Below are 17,513 nucleotides of genomic sequence, written 5' to 3' on the forward strand. Positions count from 1 at the left end.
CCCTATCTACATGTCTATTGAAACAACCCTCCATAGCCAATGTAACGGATTAGTCCATTCTACTGCAGGAAATAGGGGTGTTAATACAACTAAAGCTATACTTTCTTAAAAATGCAGATGTAAGTGTTCTTACACTTGGCAGACTGCTTGTTATATGTAAGTCATACACAGACTAATGGAAAGAAATTTGGCCACAGCTTTCATTATTTTGTTGACCTCCCTTGTAAAACTTGAGATGAAACAATTTATTTATTGAGAATCACAGATTTAGCGCATGTAGCTAGCTCATGGCTTCTCTGGGTACCCAAAATGCAATGAAATGCATTCCATTTTCATGTAACCCAAAGCTCCACAGTAATGTCATTTACAAATTACCCTGACTCAAGGTGACCAATTATGTTGTTTTACATCGTAACAACTAGTTTTCTTGCTCACTTTTCGACAGTTGCTGGTAACTTTATCTTAATCATCATAATTTTTTTTCAAATTATTAATATCATCATCCAAATGGGTTTTCTCTGGAGATTTCCATGTCTTTGAATTTGTAAAATTTGAAAAACGTAATAACTCAACAGCAGAAATACAGGATTCCAGGAATATGACATTATGATCACAACCATATTATTATATAATTATTATTATTATTATACTTTTGTAAATTTTATACTCTTCTGAATAAATATGATAATTTGAAGGAAGAATAATTTCAAAATTTGAAATTTGATGGAGTATATACTAGACTGTAAGATACATCATGTCACTGCCCTCACAGGCCAAGGTGGTTGGTCGATGTGTGAGGGCGCTCTATCACTGCATTACTCACAGACTAAAGAGACACTGGTTATGCAGAGGGTGCATGTTAAGAGTTGCAACATAGTTTGACCCTGCAAAATAACAAAGCTTTTCCCAAGGTATTCCAGTTTCCTGGTTTAACGATATAAGACACCTGCACCCTGTTCAGTGGTTACCATATCAACAAATTCCTAAATTCATTTGGACCAATAAATGACATTATCCCTATACGATTATTATTATAACGAGGAGGTGGAATGGTTGACTTTGTTGCTGGTGATGGAGTTCATGCACAAAACTGGTTTTCCAACAGTTGTGACTCAGCAAGGAGGTTGAAAACCTTGGTAGATGTAGAAAAAGGGGGGGGGGGTGTGTTTTACCTAAGCAATAATTGATCTCTTGATAACTGATGAATCTGTTGGCTAGCTTACTTTTCTCTGAATCGGTCTGTTACCATGACAACACTAATTTCACCTATATGGCTAAGTCTGAGAGAGACAAAATAAAATTTTAATTTAATATGCACAAACTCATAAAAGTAGCATTTGTACAAGACAGCAAGTATGCAAACACCATAGAAGTATCTGTGAACCACTAGAATACATCCAATTTGACTGACAATGAGACTTCTTGGGGAATGAAATAGTACAATTTTACTACATGAAGTTCGAAAATACAAAGTGTTTGCCCTAATACTTGAATTTCTTCATGAAAAAGACCACTCAAGTGCAAAACTAGTCAAAGAACCAAACTGTTTTTGTACTGGATTACTACTAATGTAATACTCAAAGTGAATGTACTACAGTGAATGTATATATTCAATATGGCAATTTACAATTGACTTTTTGGCAAGTCTTAGCAAATATCACATTAGAACATGGCTGTCTACACCTGCATGAAAACATAAAGTCCCGGTTGGGAAGAGGGGGAGGACCTAGTGTCAAATTCTGAATATTCTATATATCTTAACTGTTTGATAGAGAAACAGAGTGAAGTGGGGGAAGGGGTCTTGTGACATCTTCTGAAGTTCATGTAGTTTGTAAGGTACGCCGTGATGGGGCGCCCTCACACATCGACCAACCCCTACCACCTACTGTTAGAGGAGGCCAGTGAGGGTGAAACATCACGACGTATCTTACAGTCTAAAGTTCATGTCATATTTAAATTTCCTATACATGCGTGTTTACTAGAGAATTAGTGACAAAACTCTCTCTAAACTCTGACTAACAAACTTTCTGGTCTAAAAAAACCAAAACATTTGTATGTAAATGGTATAAACATAAACATAGAATTATTCATCTATGGGTATTAACAATCACTGAAACACTGAAAAGATTTTCCTGCATGAAAATAAGAACATTGCACGAAAGTTTTCTGAATGACGTTTTTTTTTTTCATCAGTGTACACAAAATTTCACTTACACAAAATGCCCTACATATACAAGTCTGATAAGTTCTAGCCATCTGCAATGCCAGTAATATCAACATTAAATTCTGTTTCTTTGCTTGACCACATAATTCTAAATTTGTAAAAATAACCAGCTAAGCTGTGGCATTTGGTTAGGCATAGTCATAACCAGTTATCTTGGAATAAGTCTCTGTGTTGACTATGCTTTGATTATTGAAAAACAAAAGATTGTATAGTTTGGCCACTAGAGGGTGCTATTTGGAAGCATATTGTCACCCGGGAAGGGGTTGCACAAACTGATTCAGGGGTAACAAATCCATTTGTAATCTGGTGTTCCCCAGACAGGTAACTACAAAAATTCAGTGATCCTACAGCCAATCTAGTGGTTCTGATTGTTGTCAAGGTTGTCATTATTAAAAAGAAGTGGTCTGTAGTCCAGGACCATCAACCACTGGATTAGCTCACCCCTTTTCTGATTAGTATTATAGCATACTTTTCGGAAGCAATCCCTTCCCACGTTTCATAACATAAGTTGATGGCACTCAAACATTATTATCTCCTGTTGCTGATTAACAATTAAGTTATTTTACATACCTTCGATGACAAAAATATTACCCCACATTATCCCTCTTAAAACCCTTGTCTCAAAGCTGTATGCTATGTAGTCTATATTCTATCCATGACTTTGAATCTTAAGATCTCTTCACACCATCTAGCTCAATGAGAAACTATGAATCAAAAGTTGTTCATGTAAATGAGTAAACCTCAAACTGTTACAATGATGTAAACAATGTATAAGTAGCATTCTGACCTGACAGATGTACCCTATTTGGACATTACATATCTGCCCCCAATAAACGCTAACTTATCATTGGACAGAATTCTGTGATTCATTAACAAAGACTTGATGTTAATGAATATGTGGATGGCTTCAGTTGAATACGAAATTTCACCTCAGCTCCTCATTGAGCTAGACATGAAAAGAGATTTGAAGCCACAGATAGCCTCTAGACTAAATACTACATGGGCACCAGAGTATAGCGCATTTCAACTAAATAACCCCCCGGGAAGGGGGGGCAAACACTGTGTTAAAAAACCCATGATTTTATGACCTCTGATACAAGTGAATACTGAAGAGTAATCATGTACATATTGTATTAAAACTATGGTTCAATATTGTACAACAAATATTATCTTGATGGTAAATGCATTCAAAAGAACAAAAAAAACAATATCCCTAGTAATGATATACTGTGTCCATGTAAATTACAGTTTGTACATGTACATACAAAAACATGTTGTCTGCTATGACGCTTTCTCATCTTCCTGTACTCGTACTGTTATGAAAGTTCCACTGTGTACTCGTACTGTTATGAAAGTTCGGCACAGTGGACATGTCTCAACTTGCATTGCACATTCCATGCACAGCCCCCTGTAGAAAGATCATAATATTGAGTCAAATCTTGGTACCTGTGTAACATCATTTTATATCATGCTCCTAGGGAGTAAAACAAAGTTGACATGTACAGCTATAGTACAGCTATAGTAATGCATGTGTAGAATGGACGTCAAAATGTCAACTTAGAAATCAAATATTGTTACTTTTAATGACTTGCCTAGGTGGTATTTCTGTAATAAGAATTAAACCTTTATGCAGAGGAAAAACAAAAGCTTGTATAAATTAACTGAGTCTGAACATGTACAATTTCATTTATGTGTTTTTTTTTGTTTTCCTCTTTTGAGTATTTTATTACGTTGGTGTTTTCACAAGTTTTGCTGACAGAGATGGAATGCCCCCCCCCCCCCATCTAAATCAGAGGGGTTTCTCATTACATTGGGGTATAAAAAGAAACCAGTGTACATAGTACCATCAATAACTAGTAGAGAGGTAAATCAGCTAATTAGTTTTGAAATGTTTCAAGGATTGAAGGACTTACAATATTGGCAGTGTAAGCTTACAATAAATTTATTATTAAGGCTACCCAAGATGGCTTCCCTTTGTATCCCGCTCATTAACTGTCAGATGTCTTTGGCCATCAAGGTATGTCTAGCTGGTTTACTTATCATCATCGGCAATGTCGAACAAAACCCTGGTCCTCCCAAACTGAGAAGCTCAGAGGCAGCTACAAAAGAGGATATTGCCACTCTTCACGTAAAATTGGACACCATTTTAGAAGAAACTAAAGATCTCAAAACCAACTTTACGTTGCTTCAAACGAGAATAGACAATGTGGAAGACGACCTGTCCGAATTGAGAGAACAAACTTCGGAAAACACTCAGAAACTAGCTGGCCTTGAAGCTTTTCAATCTGAACTACAGCATTTTACAGCTGAAAATTACCACGCAAAAAAAGTAGACGGCAATATGGCTGTTTCGGGAGAAATGTCTGAAAATTGGTTGACCTCGATTTTACGCGATATGAAAAAGTCTATTGATGTCATCAAAAGAGATAAGGATGAATTAGGAAATAGAAGCAGACGTAACAATCTGGTGTTTTTTGGTGTACCACAAGACAGAGAAAATGAAAAGTGGGTGGACTCGGAAGAAAAAGTGAAAAACATTATTCATGACCAGCTGAAAGTGGACGGAGATGTGGAATTTGAACGTGTACACAGAATTACCAACGCACCACATGTTAGAGGCTCTAAACCTATTGTTGCAGGTTTCAGAAGTTTCAAGATTAAAGAACAAGTTCTACACAAGGCCTTTAAATTAAAAGGTACCGGTATCTCTATTGGGGAAGATTTTTCAAGGAGAGTACGCAATATACGTGCAAGGCTACTAAGATATAGACAAACCCTGATAGAAGGCAACCCAAGCGTTAAAGCCTATCTACAGTATGATAAACTTGTTGTTGTAGAGAATTGTAAACGAGAATTTCGAGTAAACGAATTTTCCGATGAGATAGTGGAACGATTATTTAAGCACCGAGGAGTTGATGGGAGTTTGGTTTCTTCGTAGGGGTGTGGCCAAGGTCCGAACAAGCGGTGCGCGAATTCAGTGTCATTGCTAACCTGGAATGTTCGTGGTTTGAAAAGACATGAAAATAACGAAGATGTCGTAAATTTTTGTAAAGAGTATGATATAGTTTGTGTCTTGGAAACATTTTGTAAGGAAAACGAAATTAGTTTTTTACATGGCTATCGAGCCTTTTCTTTTCCAGCAATTAGAAAGTCAGATAGGGGACGTCTTAGTGGCGGTGTTACTATTTATGTTAGACAGGTTCTGGTAGATAAGATTTTGAAGGTTGATGACAAGTCGTTAGAAAATTGCGTTTTTCTCACTTTCGACAAAAGTTTATTAAATATTGACAAGGACATCATATTGGGTTGCTGCTATTTTCGGCCGCAAAACTCTACAGATGAGATTGAAAAGTTGAGTGACCATCTAACAGATGTGCTGGGTGTAAATTTAGACAAATGTATAATCTTAGCAGGAGATTTTAACGCAAGGATTGGTCAATTGAACGATTATATAATCGACGATGCAACTGATCACATTCCTGCATTAGATAATGTACAGTATGTGTCTGACGATTTTTGTCTAAAGACAAGGCTATAACACCTGCTGGTAAGGCTTTGATTGATTTATGTAAGAAATTTAATATTCATGTTTTGAACGGCAGAATTGGGAAGGATGAAAATGGAAGTTTACGTGCAGAGAAAAGAAACAAATTTATCAGAATGTTGTGAGGGAGAAACTCAGGCAAGCTACGAAAGTTGGTTCTTCAAATATTTGGGAAATTCTGAACTCTTTTATCAAACGTAAAAGTTATGCTTCAAATGATATAAGCTTATATGAGTGGTACGAGTATTTTTGTAATCTTTATCAGCAATGTGGGGATTCAGAGCGTGGTGATAAAGATTTTCTACAGTCAGTTGATGATACCTTAAAGAATTTGGATTCGTTATTTACTCCAGTTGAAGATGACAATGATCTAAATGCTCCGATCACAGAAAATGAAATATTGGCAAGTTTGACTCAAGTTTGAAATCTGGAAAGGCTCCTGGTCCTGATGGATTACCTGGTGAATTTTACAAATACTCTGTAGATATTATTATGCCTTAAAAGTTTTCTTTCTGTCTTATTCAATTCAATTTTTGAATCGGGAAATTTCCCAGATACATGGTCACGAGGGGTCATCATTCCATTGTTTAAGAAAGGAGACAAGAATGACGTAAACAACTATAGGGGCATATCACTATTGAATGTTCTTGGGAAGATTTTCACGTCTATCTTAAACTCTATGCTATCAAATTGGGCTGACAGTAACAATATTATTTCCGATTGTCAGGCTGGTTTTCGTAAGAATCATAGCACTGTAGACAACATTTTTGGTTTGCATGCCGTAACTCAAAAATATTTAAGTGTCAGAAAAGGCAAATTCTATTGTTTATTTGTTGACTTTTCTAAAGCCTTTGATAAGGAAAACCATTCTTTATTACTGTATAAGCTTTCTGTTCTTGGTGTTGATGGCAATATGTTTTCCATTTTACGTTCAATGTACTCAAGTGTAAAGTCTTGTGATAAGGCAGGTGAAATTGCGTCGAGATCTTTTGATTGTCCAGTTGGTGTTAGACAGGGCTGTATGCTCAGCCCAATTTTATTTACATTTTTTATAGAGGAACTAAATAATATGTTAATTAATTCTGATTCTATTGGCATTCAATTAACACAGGATTTGCATGACCTTTTCTCATTGTTATATGCAGATGATGTTGTTATTTTTGCGGATACAGTTGTATACTTGCAAAGACTTATCAATATTTTAGGTCAATTTTGTGAAAAATGGGAAATGAAGGTAAATATGGACAAAACGAAAATTATGATTTTCAGAAAGGGGGACATAGAGCCAAATCGGAAAAATGGGTTTTGAATGGGCAAATTATTGATGTTGTAAGCTATTACAAATATTTAGGTCTACTTCTCTCCTCCAGAAATACTTGGGGCAAGGCCGTTGCTACTTTAGCTGAGCAAGCAAACAAAGCTATGAATATTTTGTTAATTGCAAGTAAAAGAATTGGCGGTTTCCCTTTTGACATACATTTCATGCTGTTTGATACAATGATCAAACCCATTATCCTGTACGGCTCTGAAATATGGGGCTATCAGTGTTATGATATTATTGAACGTCTTCAGCGTAGATGGTGTAGGGTCTTTCCGGGCTTACCACCGAGTGCGACTAACGAGGCAGTTGTAGGAGAGTGTGGACGCGTACCAGTTTTCGTATGGTCACTTAAACGTTGTGTTAATTTTTGGCTTAAATTAATCGAGCTACCTCCCCATCGATTGCCTCGTCAAGCGTATCTTATGTTATATAATTTAGATTTAATGGGTAGACACAACTGGGTATCCTCTGTTTAAAATATTTTATATTCTTATGGGTTTGGACACGTATGGCTTTGTCAAGAAGTAGGAAATAAGGATACCTTTATTAGCGAATTTGCAGCAAGAGCACAAGACATTTCGAAACAATTATGGTGGACTCATATACAGTCTAAACCTAAATTGCGTACATATGTAAATTTTAAGAGTTTACTTGAACCCGAGAAATATTTGTTTTTGAACTGTGATTTTAAAGTACGACAGATTATGGCATGTTTTCGGTGTGCATGTTTGCCTTTAGCTATTGAAATAGGTAGACATGAGGGTATAGAAAGTACGGCTAGATTTTGTCAAATTTGTAAAAGAAATATGATTGAAGACGAGTACCATTTTTTGTTTGAATGCTTCCTTTATAATGATTTGAGATTGAAATTTATTCCAGAGAATTTCATACTGTTTCCTAACCTATGTAAATTTATTGTAAATTCAAAAGATGATGCTGTCCTTAGAAAACTATCAAGTTATATCTATAAGGCTTTTCAGAGACGTAAAGAAATTTTGTCTTCAAGTTAAGTGTTGATTCTGATTTTTTATAACTTTACCGTACCTCTGTATGTTTGTATGTAACTGTGCTTTGATTTCACTGTAATGTAGATCCCTTGATTTCACGCACTCTGTAACTGAAAGTCATGATCTGACTTTGAATTTTTGTAACCTCCTTGCAAATGGGCCGGAGGCCTGGAAATGCAATAAAAACTATATATTATTAAGGCTATATATGATATTCAAATGACCAGCATGAATGGAATAGACACAACTGTGATTTTCAAGATAAACTCCTGTATATAAACAATTACACTCTTTTGGAAAGTACAATTCAACTAAGTGTGGTATCTGATAACAGGAGGTCGTAAAATAGATGTCTTGTATTCAATCTCAGTCTAAGGTTCAATCCATTGTATTGTAAGATTGTCTATTAAAAATAGTGTTTCTAGTAAGGTCAACTTCACTCAGTCTACATATCGGTGTTATATTTTACAACCTCCTGTTATCAGATCACTTGGCGTTGATTGTTTGAATTGGACTTTCCAAAGAGTGTAATTGTTTATAAAACAGGGGTCGAATCAATTGAGTTTATCTTGAAAATCACAGTTGTGTCTATTCCTTTCATACTGGTCATTTGAATTTCATTTAAAGCAACTTAAGGTACAATATGCCTCAGAGATGAATTTCACATAAAGATTTTTAACATTTCCCCAATATTTGTCATCAGAAAACTTGCTTGTGGTATTTTTGAAATAATAAAAGAAATTTTGAGGTCTGTCTCTTGTCTTGTTTTCAATGGGATTGACAATAATAATTTCCCATATAGTTAATGCAGTATTTGGTGGCCATATTGGATTTGGTGGCCATATTGGATTTTAAAATGGCAATTTTTTACATCATTTTGACCTCTATTGTATCTACATGTACTTGTAAGGTGACCCCAACTCTTAATTTTAACTATGGGTTGGACATTTCTTGAACAGATTAACAGTAAAGGTTTATTTCTATGGCCCATTTCACGTTAAGTCTCCTTCCCCACCAGTGTTCAATTCACTTGGTATTTCATATAATACAGATATAAATAAAGTGTATGGGTAGACAACTTTTGTAATTTTCAAAGTTGACTCACAATGCTTGTTATTACAAAAGAATATTGACAATGTTTTTTTCTACGTAGGACACAAGTAAAATCTTTGAGAGTAACTGAAGTAGCAAAATTTGGAAATACGATAAAACTGATACTACTTACTTGTGCTCACATGGTTTTAACATTGTATTTGCCATTTTGTCAAAACAGAGATTGCAGGCACCTTCACTCACACTGATATGCCGTAACAAGGCTAGCTTCTTGTGCCTGTAAGGTGGTAATGATAGAGCAAACAAATATAACATAAAATCAGTACTTATACATTGTACCAAATAAACAAATGGTCAAATTGAAAGAACATACAAAACTCCCAACTCTGAAATACGACTCTGGTAGCCGAGGCTTCAGTTTACTAAGATAGATATAAACTAAAAGTAATATTGTTTGATGTGGTAGATTACACAAGTGGCTGATAGTGGTTCCTCTGTTGTGCAATTCTAATCATCCTGTGATCAAGATAGTGTAAACAGTGGAAGTCCTAAAACTGTACACTGCAGGTTTATAAAACTAGCTTTCAGAGAGCTGTCCTACCAAAACGAACAGACATTCAATAGCTTATCACTGTCGTATCAACATGTTGTGACATATAGACATCAAATCACAGCAAATCACGGCTACAGTCTAGGAGTTGTTTACTTGGCTTTTCAGTCATAACATTGTAGGAATTTTCGAAAGTGTTGTGCAGTAAATAAGAATTTCTTTTGTCAGGAATTATAATTCTTGTGTATATACTGGTAAGGATCAGGAACATTGGAATATCTATTTCTCCTCTCTGACTGTGTGCTGTGCTTGCTGACAAACAGACAAGTGACATATACTATACAAATGACAAGTTCAAGTCCATCTCACCCAAACCACTTTGCCGGGAGTTGGATTACATCGGAATTAAGTTGAGTCGATTACTGAGCAATAACAACATAACACTCAGCAAAATGTATCGAAATGGGTTCAAATTTGGTGCAGGAAGTACTTACTTTGTTAAATAGATTCAAAGTTGACCCAGGAAGTACTTACTTTGTTAAATAGATTCAAAGTTGACCCAGGAAGTACTTACTTTGCTAAATGGATTCAAAGTTGACCCAGGAAGTACTTACCTTGGTAGAATAACCCTGTCTTCATCACCTAGTAATGCATGATCATTAAAACTGTTAAATTTCTGTGATGGTGGGAATTTATACGGCATCATACCAAAATTAAATTCACACTGTTGAAAGGACATAAAACTAGCTGCTGCAAAGAAGCCAATACTGCAATCAAAACAGAAATGTCTTGTTAGCTTAGTATCTAGTATCTAAAATACACAACTCTCAGGTTTGAACACAATGCTATATATGAATAAGTAAACAAGTACTAAACAAGACAGGCTAAAGGTTCTATTCGATCGATAGTTTTTGGTAATACTTTGTTATTCTTGCTGTGTATGATTGGTTTAAGCAATTTTCAACTTTAAGTTATCCAATAGGGTCTCTTAGGGTACTGTGTTCATCACTTTGTCTTCAAGTAGAGATTTGTGAAAGACTTTTTCCATTACAGACTCCAACTTCATGCAAACATGCAAAATTGGAAACATCAGCTGGAATCTGAGATGAGTGTATATTCCTTGAAAGATACACACATGAAATATATGTAAAACAAAATCTAGTGTAAAATGTCTGGCCACTTAGTATTCATGTATGCAATGTATTCAAATGTCATGATAATGACAGAATTTCAATGGAGATCATTCACTTGCCTCTGATTGTGCACTGTGTTAATTGTTGGAATTCTATTCTGTTCTTACAGTCCTACCACTTGCAATACAAATGAAATTTCTCTTACCCAGCTGATTCAAAGACTTGATTCTCAGGTGGCAAAGTGTTGCCATTTAATGAAAATATCATTTCTTGTTTCTCTAAATCAAGAAGAAATCCAACCACATCTCCTACAACAAAAATAAATCTACAGTTGTAACTTTCTTCATTTGCAAACAAATATACATATACATGCACATGCACACACTCGTACACACATGCATGCACATGCATGCACACGCACGCACGCATGCACACACTCACATACATACATACATACATACATACATACATGCGCAAGCAAACAGACATAAAGGCACACACACACACACATATGCATACACACACACATACATACTATGCCAACAGCCGTACAAATGTAGACATGAACAGATGGACAGACGGACAGACAGACAGACAGACAGACAGACAGACATTGTCATACCTGGCTGCCACGTTGGATGTGAATGTGCTCTACTTCTAGCATTGTACCAGAACAGTTGTATACATCCATCATAGGAGAGAGAAAACTCATCATCACCTATACCATATCCTTCCTGTAGAGGGCGGTAAACGATATGAAATTATCAAGGAATTATTGAATATATCTATGACATTAAGTGCAGAGAGATATCACTGTCCACTAATTTACCATTTAGTTTAGTTAAGTTTAGTTCAGGTTAAGTTTAAGTTTAGGTATTTAGGTATGAAAAACTTGTCTGGCAGAGCTATAGAAAAAAAACTGATCAAAAGAATAATCCTATGTTACTATGGAAACAACTGTTACACACTCACATGATTAAGAAATTTGCTGTCTTTTGTTGCCCATCCAATTTGCATAACACCGGGTGTAATAATGGTTACTTCATAATACCAGACTCCAGAATCAACACAGAATGTACAGCGGACACTCTCAAATGACGAAGCATCGCATCGTGCCTGTAATATGTAAGATGTACCAAAGAAATCAACACACAATGTACAGCGAACACATCAACACAGAATGTACAGCTGATAACATCCGGTATGGTAATGTATATACAGCAAGTAGTAAGACAGCTTGAATTGTTTCCAAAAAGTTGGGTGTATTTTTCATGTGATGAAGAATAAGAGAAAGTTACAGTTATTGTGACATTACAGTATATTCATCATCATAAAACCACAGACCTATTCATTGCTGCAAAGGTACAACATGTGCCACCGTGAGACAAGTTTTCATTGAGTCACTAAGAAAATACACTCTGTCTGATGAGAATTGTTATTCTTACTTACCTCTAAACCATTGGGGGATATCTTGAGATATTCACTCACATCGTTACTATTTAACATGGCATTACAACCTGCCAAGTCAAGTGTTTCATATGTGTATGCTCTACCATCCATTACAACTGAAATTACAAGAATAACATACAGTTTAACAAAAAGAATCAAAGTAAGCACCCATCAATACTTACATATATCTATTGTCTCTGCATTTTAGTTACATGGTAAAACAAATTTTGAAATACATTTGTAGATTTCTATCTATGAATTCTAAACAAGAATTAATGTAGCAGCTATTTCTGTTGGCTTTCAGTTTCAGGAAATAATTGCTACATAACAGCCCTCAGGGTAATAAAATGAAATGGCAACACTTTATTGCCTCAGTTGCTGTTCTAGTAGCAGTAGATGGTTAGCAGCAGTTTTACTGTCTGTACACAGTGGGAGTATAATTGAGAACAAAGTCTTGTTTATGTTTGGACAGGAAGCTATTTACAAACAGGCTGTACTGAGAACAAATGTTAGTTGTATCTACCCAAACAAGTGAAGTGGACATCTTAAAATAGTACATGAAAATGATGAATAAAGCAGATGTACTGTTTTTGTATTTTGAACTAACCCTTGCTTTGTATGTGGCTAAAATAGATATTTATTTCTCTATCTCATAGACAAGGAGTATGTATTCTGGTGAAAGCTTTTTCTTTCTTTTTTCTCTCTACTTAAAACTTTCAAGTATGATGTAATTTTTTGTCTTGACACGGATGTATTAGTAATCATCCATAGTCTTGGGTTGACTTGTTCTCAGTGCAGTCTGCATAGAAAATAGCTTCCTGTCTCTACAAACACAGAGAGTTACTAAACTCATATAAGATTACAAAAACGTATTACCTATCCACTATGTTGTAAACATGGAAATTTTCACCAAAGACAAAATATGAAGGTGAAATTTCTTGACCATTGTACTGGGCTTAGTAACGTGCAAAAATTAGACTATAGGAACTGGTGAACACCTTTCAATCGCAAAAATTTCTTAAAAATATCTAACTTTAAGTTTATACTTTATAGTCAGTGTTTTTTGCTAAGGTTAGGGAACCCCAATAACAGAAATGTGGAAATTGTAAAAGTTGTAAAGTTTTCCATACAATCTACCTTAATTTTGTTTGCGATCTCTGGTAAAATGAGGGGAACCTCCGATAGATTTTACCTGCTTACCACCCTTAAAAGTCACCATATGGATGAAGATTGGGGGTATTTATTTCGGATTTTTATGGCTTCCTACTTGGAAAATCACTGTGAAATAACATTAACAAAGTCCTTGTTTGCAACTCATTAATTAATGTGTACGTACAATAATGAATATTTTTACACATTTAAAAAATAAACCTTTTTGCTCTGTATTAAGTTACAAATACAGACTTTGTCAGTGTTGATTCACATTGATTTTCAAGTAGGAAGCCATGATAAAATTGTTTTATAAATTAAAAATCCAAAATAAATACCCAATCCTCATCCATATGACCACTTTAGCAAAAATATTGATAGTAAATATTGATTAGATATCACCTTTAGTTGAATTATTCCATCATGGCATCTGTAAATAATGTAACATTCTCTTTTTTAGTGAGAGGGAAAAATTACTCTGGTTTCATAGCGAGACTTGTGTCACATTTTGGAATGTTATTTTTTTTATAAACTTACTATTATTGTAAATTATCAGTGATTTTGTCAACTTTATACTCTTCAAAGCATTTTTTTTTATCATTTACTAACATTTCATGTCGCACTGTACACTATCTTACCCACAACTCTCTCTGATTGGTATGCTTGGAAGTTCCTTATTTTATAACATCATCAATAACCCATATTTGTCAACATTTTAAGCATCGTAATTACATTTAATCAATATGCAACAAAAGTGCGTCTAGGAATCAAAAATAAAGTTCTAAATTATGCATAAAATGTGCTAACAACTAAATGAAACATGTACTGTCAATAAAACACTTTTCAATGTCAAAGTATCACTAACTTGGGTAGACAGTGTGTATGATGAGTTTTAATATGTAAAGTTCTTTTGTCATACCTATTCAAATAAATCTATATCTTTGGCAAAGTCATAACAGGTGCATATATTTTCCTTAGTTTCATAGAAAATATTTTGCATATCTTTCAAGAAAATCTGTTGACAAATTTCTAAAATTGCTACTTCTACAATAAATCATTGATACCAGAACCAATGAAAATATGTATTCAGAAACTCATCAGTGTCAATCTACGTTTTGAAAATGGCAAAAATGTTTTTACAAAATCCTGTACACAGGTGAGATTTGTATAAATCAGAGAGAGTTGTGAGTAAAATATTGTACAGTGCGTCGTTTGTGTTTGTACAACATCATTGCTAGATTGAAATATTTGTCACTGCAACCACTGTGACCTGGTTTGAATATGAATGCAGATGTACAACTACTGACATCAGACCACAGACAAACAGAACCTGTTACAAACAGGGAAAGTAAACAAATGATAACACTTGGCACAGCATGCTTGATGTACAGAGACTTGTATTACATTCCATCATTTGATAAGAACAGTTTTATGGCCACTTTACCTATTAGCTGAGTTCACAAACAAATGTACAGTTCTCATGGCATTTCATGTACACATAAAGAGGCCATTAAACTGTTCTTTTCAAACCATGGTGTGTAATACAAGTCTCTGTTATTCCAACATTCTCAACCAAGGTTATTAATCCAATTCATTTGTTTACTTTCCTTGTTTATAAGAGGTTCAGTTCGTCCACCATCTGATGTCAGTAGATGTATATGTGAAAAAGATGTAAATACAGTGGTATGATACACATCGTCAAGTTATCACCATAACAATAGCTAATACCACTGGTATTAGTAGGAAATGCAACTCAATGCTACTGTACCTTGATACTTAGGAACGATCGCACAATGTCACACAAGCTCAATAAACAAACTTTTTTCGTTTAGAGGATTCTGGCACCAATACGATTGTTGAACTTCATTTTTGCACTTCGAACCAAATTTTGAAAACAGGTTCTGTATTTACTACCGACATGTTGATATCTATATTTTTACAATTGACTTCTAATGTGAGATACATTGTTGGGTTTGAACATTTCCAGTAGTATTTTAAAGTGTTTGCCATCATGTTTTACATTGCATCGATCGTAGTAGTGTGACCGCTACAGTTGTCATTGTGGTTTACATCATATATAAACATGACAGTGTCGCACTTGTGAATGTTCTGTTAGGGGAGGGAAGAAAGGGGTTTTGTCCTAAACGAATAAAGTTCATTTATTGAGCTTGTGCAACATTGTGCAATCATCCCTTAGGCACATAATCTTTAGTGAACAAAAATGAATTTTTCAATTTTCATTGTAGCACACTTTGAAACACACGTCTTTCTACTTTCTCTACAAATATTGTCCTCTCAACAATGTTGTAGTCAGTGTTTCCAGATTCGATCACACACACTTTTAATGGTGCATTTTTGTAAATAAGTAAAGGTAAAATAAAGACAGATTTATGTTATCAGGTGTGAATCAATACATTAACTTACATATTGTGACTTTTAAAGTGGCCATATGGATGAGGATTGGATATTTATTTTGGATTTTTAATTTTTGAAACAACGTTATCATGGCTTCCTACTTGAAAAAAATCAATGTGAAACAACATATGCCAAAGCCTTGTTTGTAACTCAATAATTAAAAAGACTGATAAGTGTGTAAAAGTATTTGTTATTGTACGTACAAACTTTTTTTACACATTTTTTATAGCTATTTACATTATATTGAGTTACAAACAAGGACTTGGTGTATGTTGTTTCACATTGATTTTTCAAGTAGGATGCCATGATAAAATTGTCTTATAATTTGATAATCAAAACTGAATATCCAATCGTCAGCCATTTGCCACTACAAGTATACACAATGTACTATAATCAAATGTTTTCATCTGCTATATAAAAATGTAGCCAAACTGTAAAAGTATTGTCTTCAGCTAAAATTTTTGAGTATTAAAATATATGAAATATAAGCCGAAGTTCCTGCACAAACTCCTAGTGTATTGACAATCGTAGCCAAATGGCGTCTATGACCTTTCAACTTTGCATTATGTCAAAGGTCATGTACAAAAACTATCAAGCGTTAACCATCAGTAATTTGAATTTGTACAGATTTACTAAAAAAAGTAAACACAACAGGCAATATTACAAGATATATGACGATGTGTTAAATTTGGATTTTGTCTTCCATTTCACTGACTAATGAGGTTTCTATATGAAAAATAAAATAACATTATTGTTACCGGTACCTTGGCAGTCATTTCTTTCATTCTCACAAATCAGAGCTGTTATTTCTTCCAAGTCTGTAAGGTATGCCATGAGAGGGCGCCCTCATACATTGGTCAACCCCTTGAGAGGGCGTAACAATATGATCTATCTTACAGTCTTATTTCTTCTGTGACACTGCAAAATCATTGCCTCTTGGCGATGCGTCTTGGACGGTGTCGTAAAACAGGCTGTGGTATATGCTAATGATTTATTTGAATAGGACACATAGTTACAACCTTTCTCATTGAACTGTCAACTATTTACTGATTACCTCTGTGTATAAGTGTATCATATCCATGTGACATAGTATAGTTCAAATTTGGTAGTATGACTTACCGTTATATTACCTGTGAGCAGTGTGCCCTCTAAGCCAATTTGATGCACCACTGACGCACACAATTTCTAATGACGCACCAAAATTTAGTGTTCCCCTATCTCTTACTATGTAGTGACTCACAAGAAATGGTATTTTGACTCGCAACAACAAAATTCACCATGTCTCAGAATGCATTGTCATTTCAACTTGTGGTTATACTATCAGCATTTGGCTATACTTACAAAATAATCATATACTGTATAGAACATAGTGCACTAGTAACATTCCCTGTATTCTTCTCAAGCATATCACTGTTAAAGTGGCCATATGGACGAGGATTTGGTATTTATTTTGGATTTTTAATTAATAAAACAATTTTATCATGGTGTCCTACTCGAAAAATCAATGTGACACAACATTGACAAAGTCTTGTGTTTGTAACTCAAAACATTGCAAAAAGCTAAAAAAAAGAAATTGTAAATAGTTTGTTTTTGTACGTACAATATAAAAACAATTTAGAAATTTTGTTATGATTTTGCAATTTATTGAGTTATAAACAAGGATTTGGC

At 34.7% G+C, this 17,513-nt stretch overlaps 1 protein-coding gene across 1 annotated transcript; it reads right to left on the minus strand.

Moving 5' to 3' along the window:
* Window positions 1–592: 592 nt before the first annotated feature.
* LOC144437443 (RING finger and SPRY domain-containing protein 1-like) lies at window positions 593–17,269 on the minus strand. Its single transcript, XM_078126385.1, has 9 exons — window positions 16,610–17,269; window positions 12,282–12,397; window positions 11,805–11,948; window positions 11,455–11,566; window positions 11,038–11,140; window positions 10,314–10,466; window positions 9,322–9,426; window positions 8,134–8,264; window positions 593–3,632 (listed from the first exon to the last, which is right to left on the minus strand). The coding sequence occupies exons 1-8, from the start codon at window positions 16,677–16,679 to the stop codon at window positions 8,192–8,194; spliced, it is 876 nt and encodes a 291-aa protein (XP_077982511.1). The 5' UTR covers window positions 16,680–17,269; the 3' UTR covers window positions 593–3,632; window positions 8,134–8,191.
* Between the last annotated feature and the right edge of the window lie 244 nt (window positions 17,270–17,513).

The sequence above is a fragment of the Glandiceps talaboti genome, chromosome 7 (genome assembly GCF_964340395.1).
Source record: "Glandiceps talaboti chromosome 7, keGlaTala1.1, whole genome shotgun sequence".
Lineage (NCBI taxonomy): Eukaryota > Metazoa > Hemichordata > Enteropneusta > Spengelidae > Glandiceps > Glandiceps talaboti.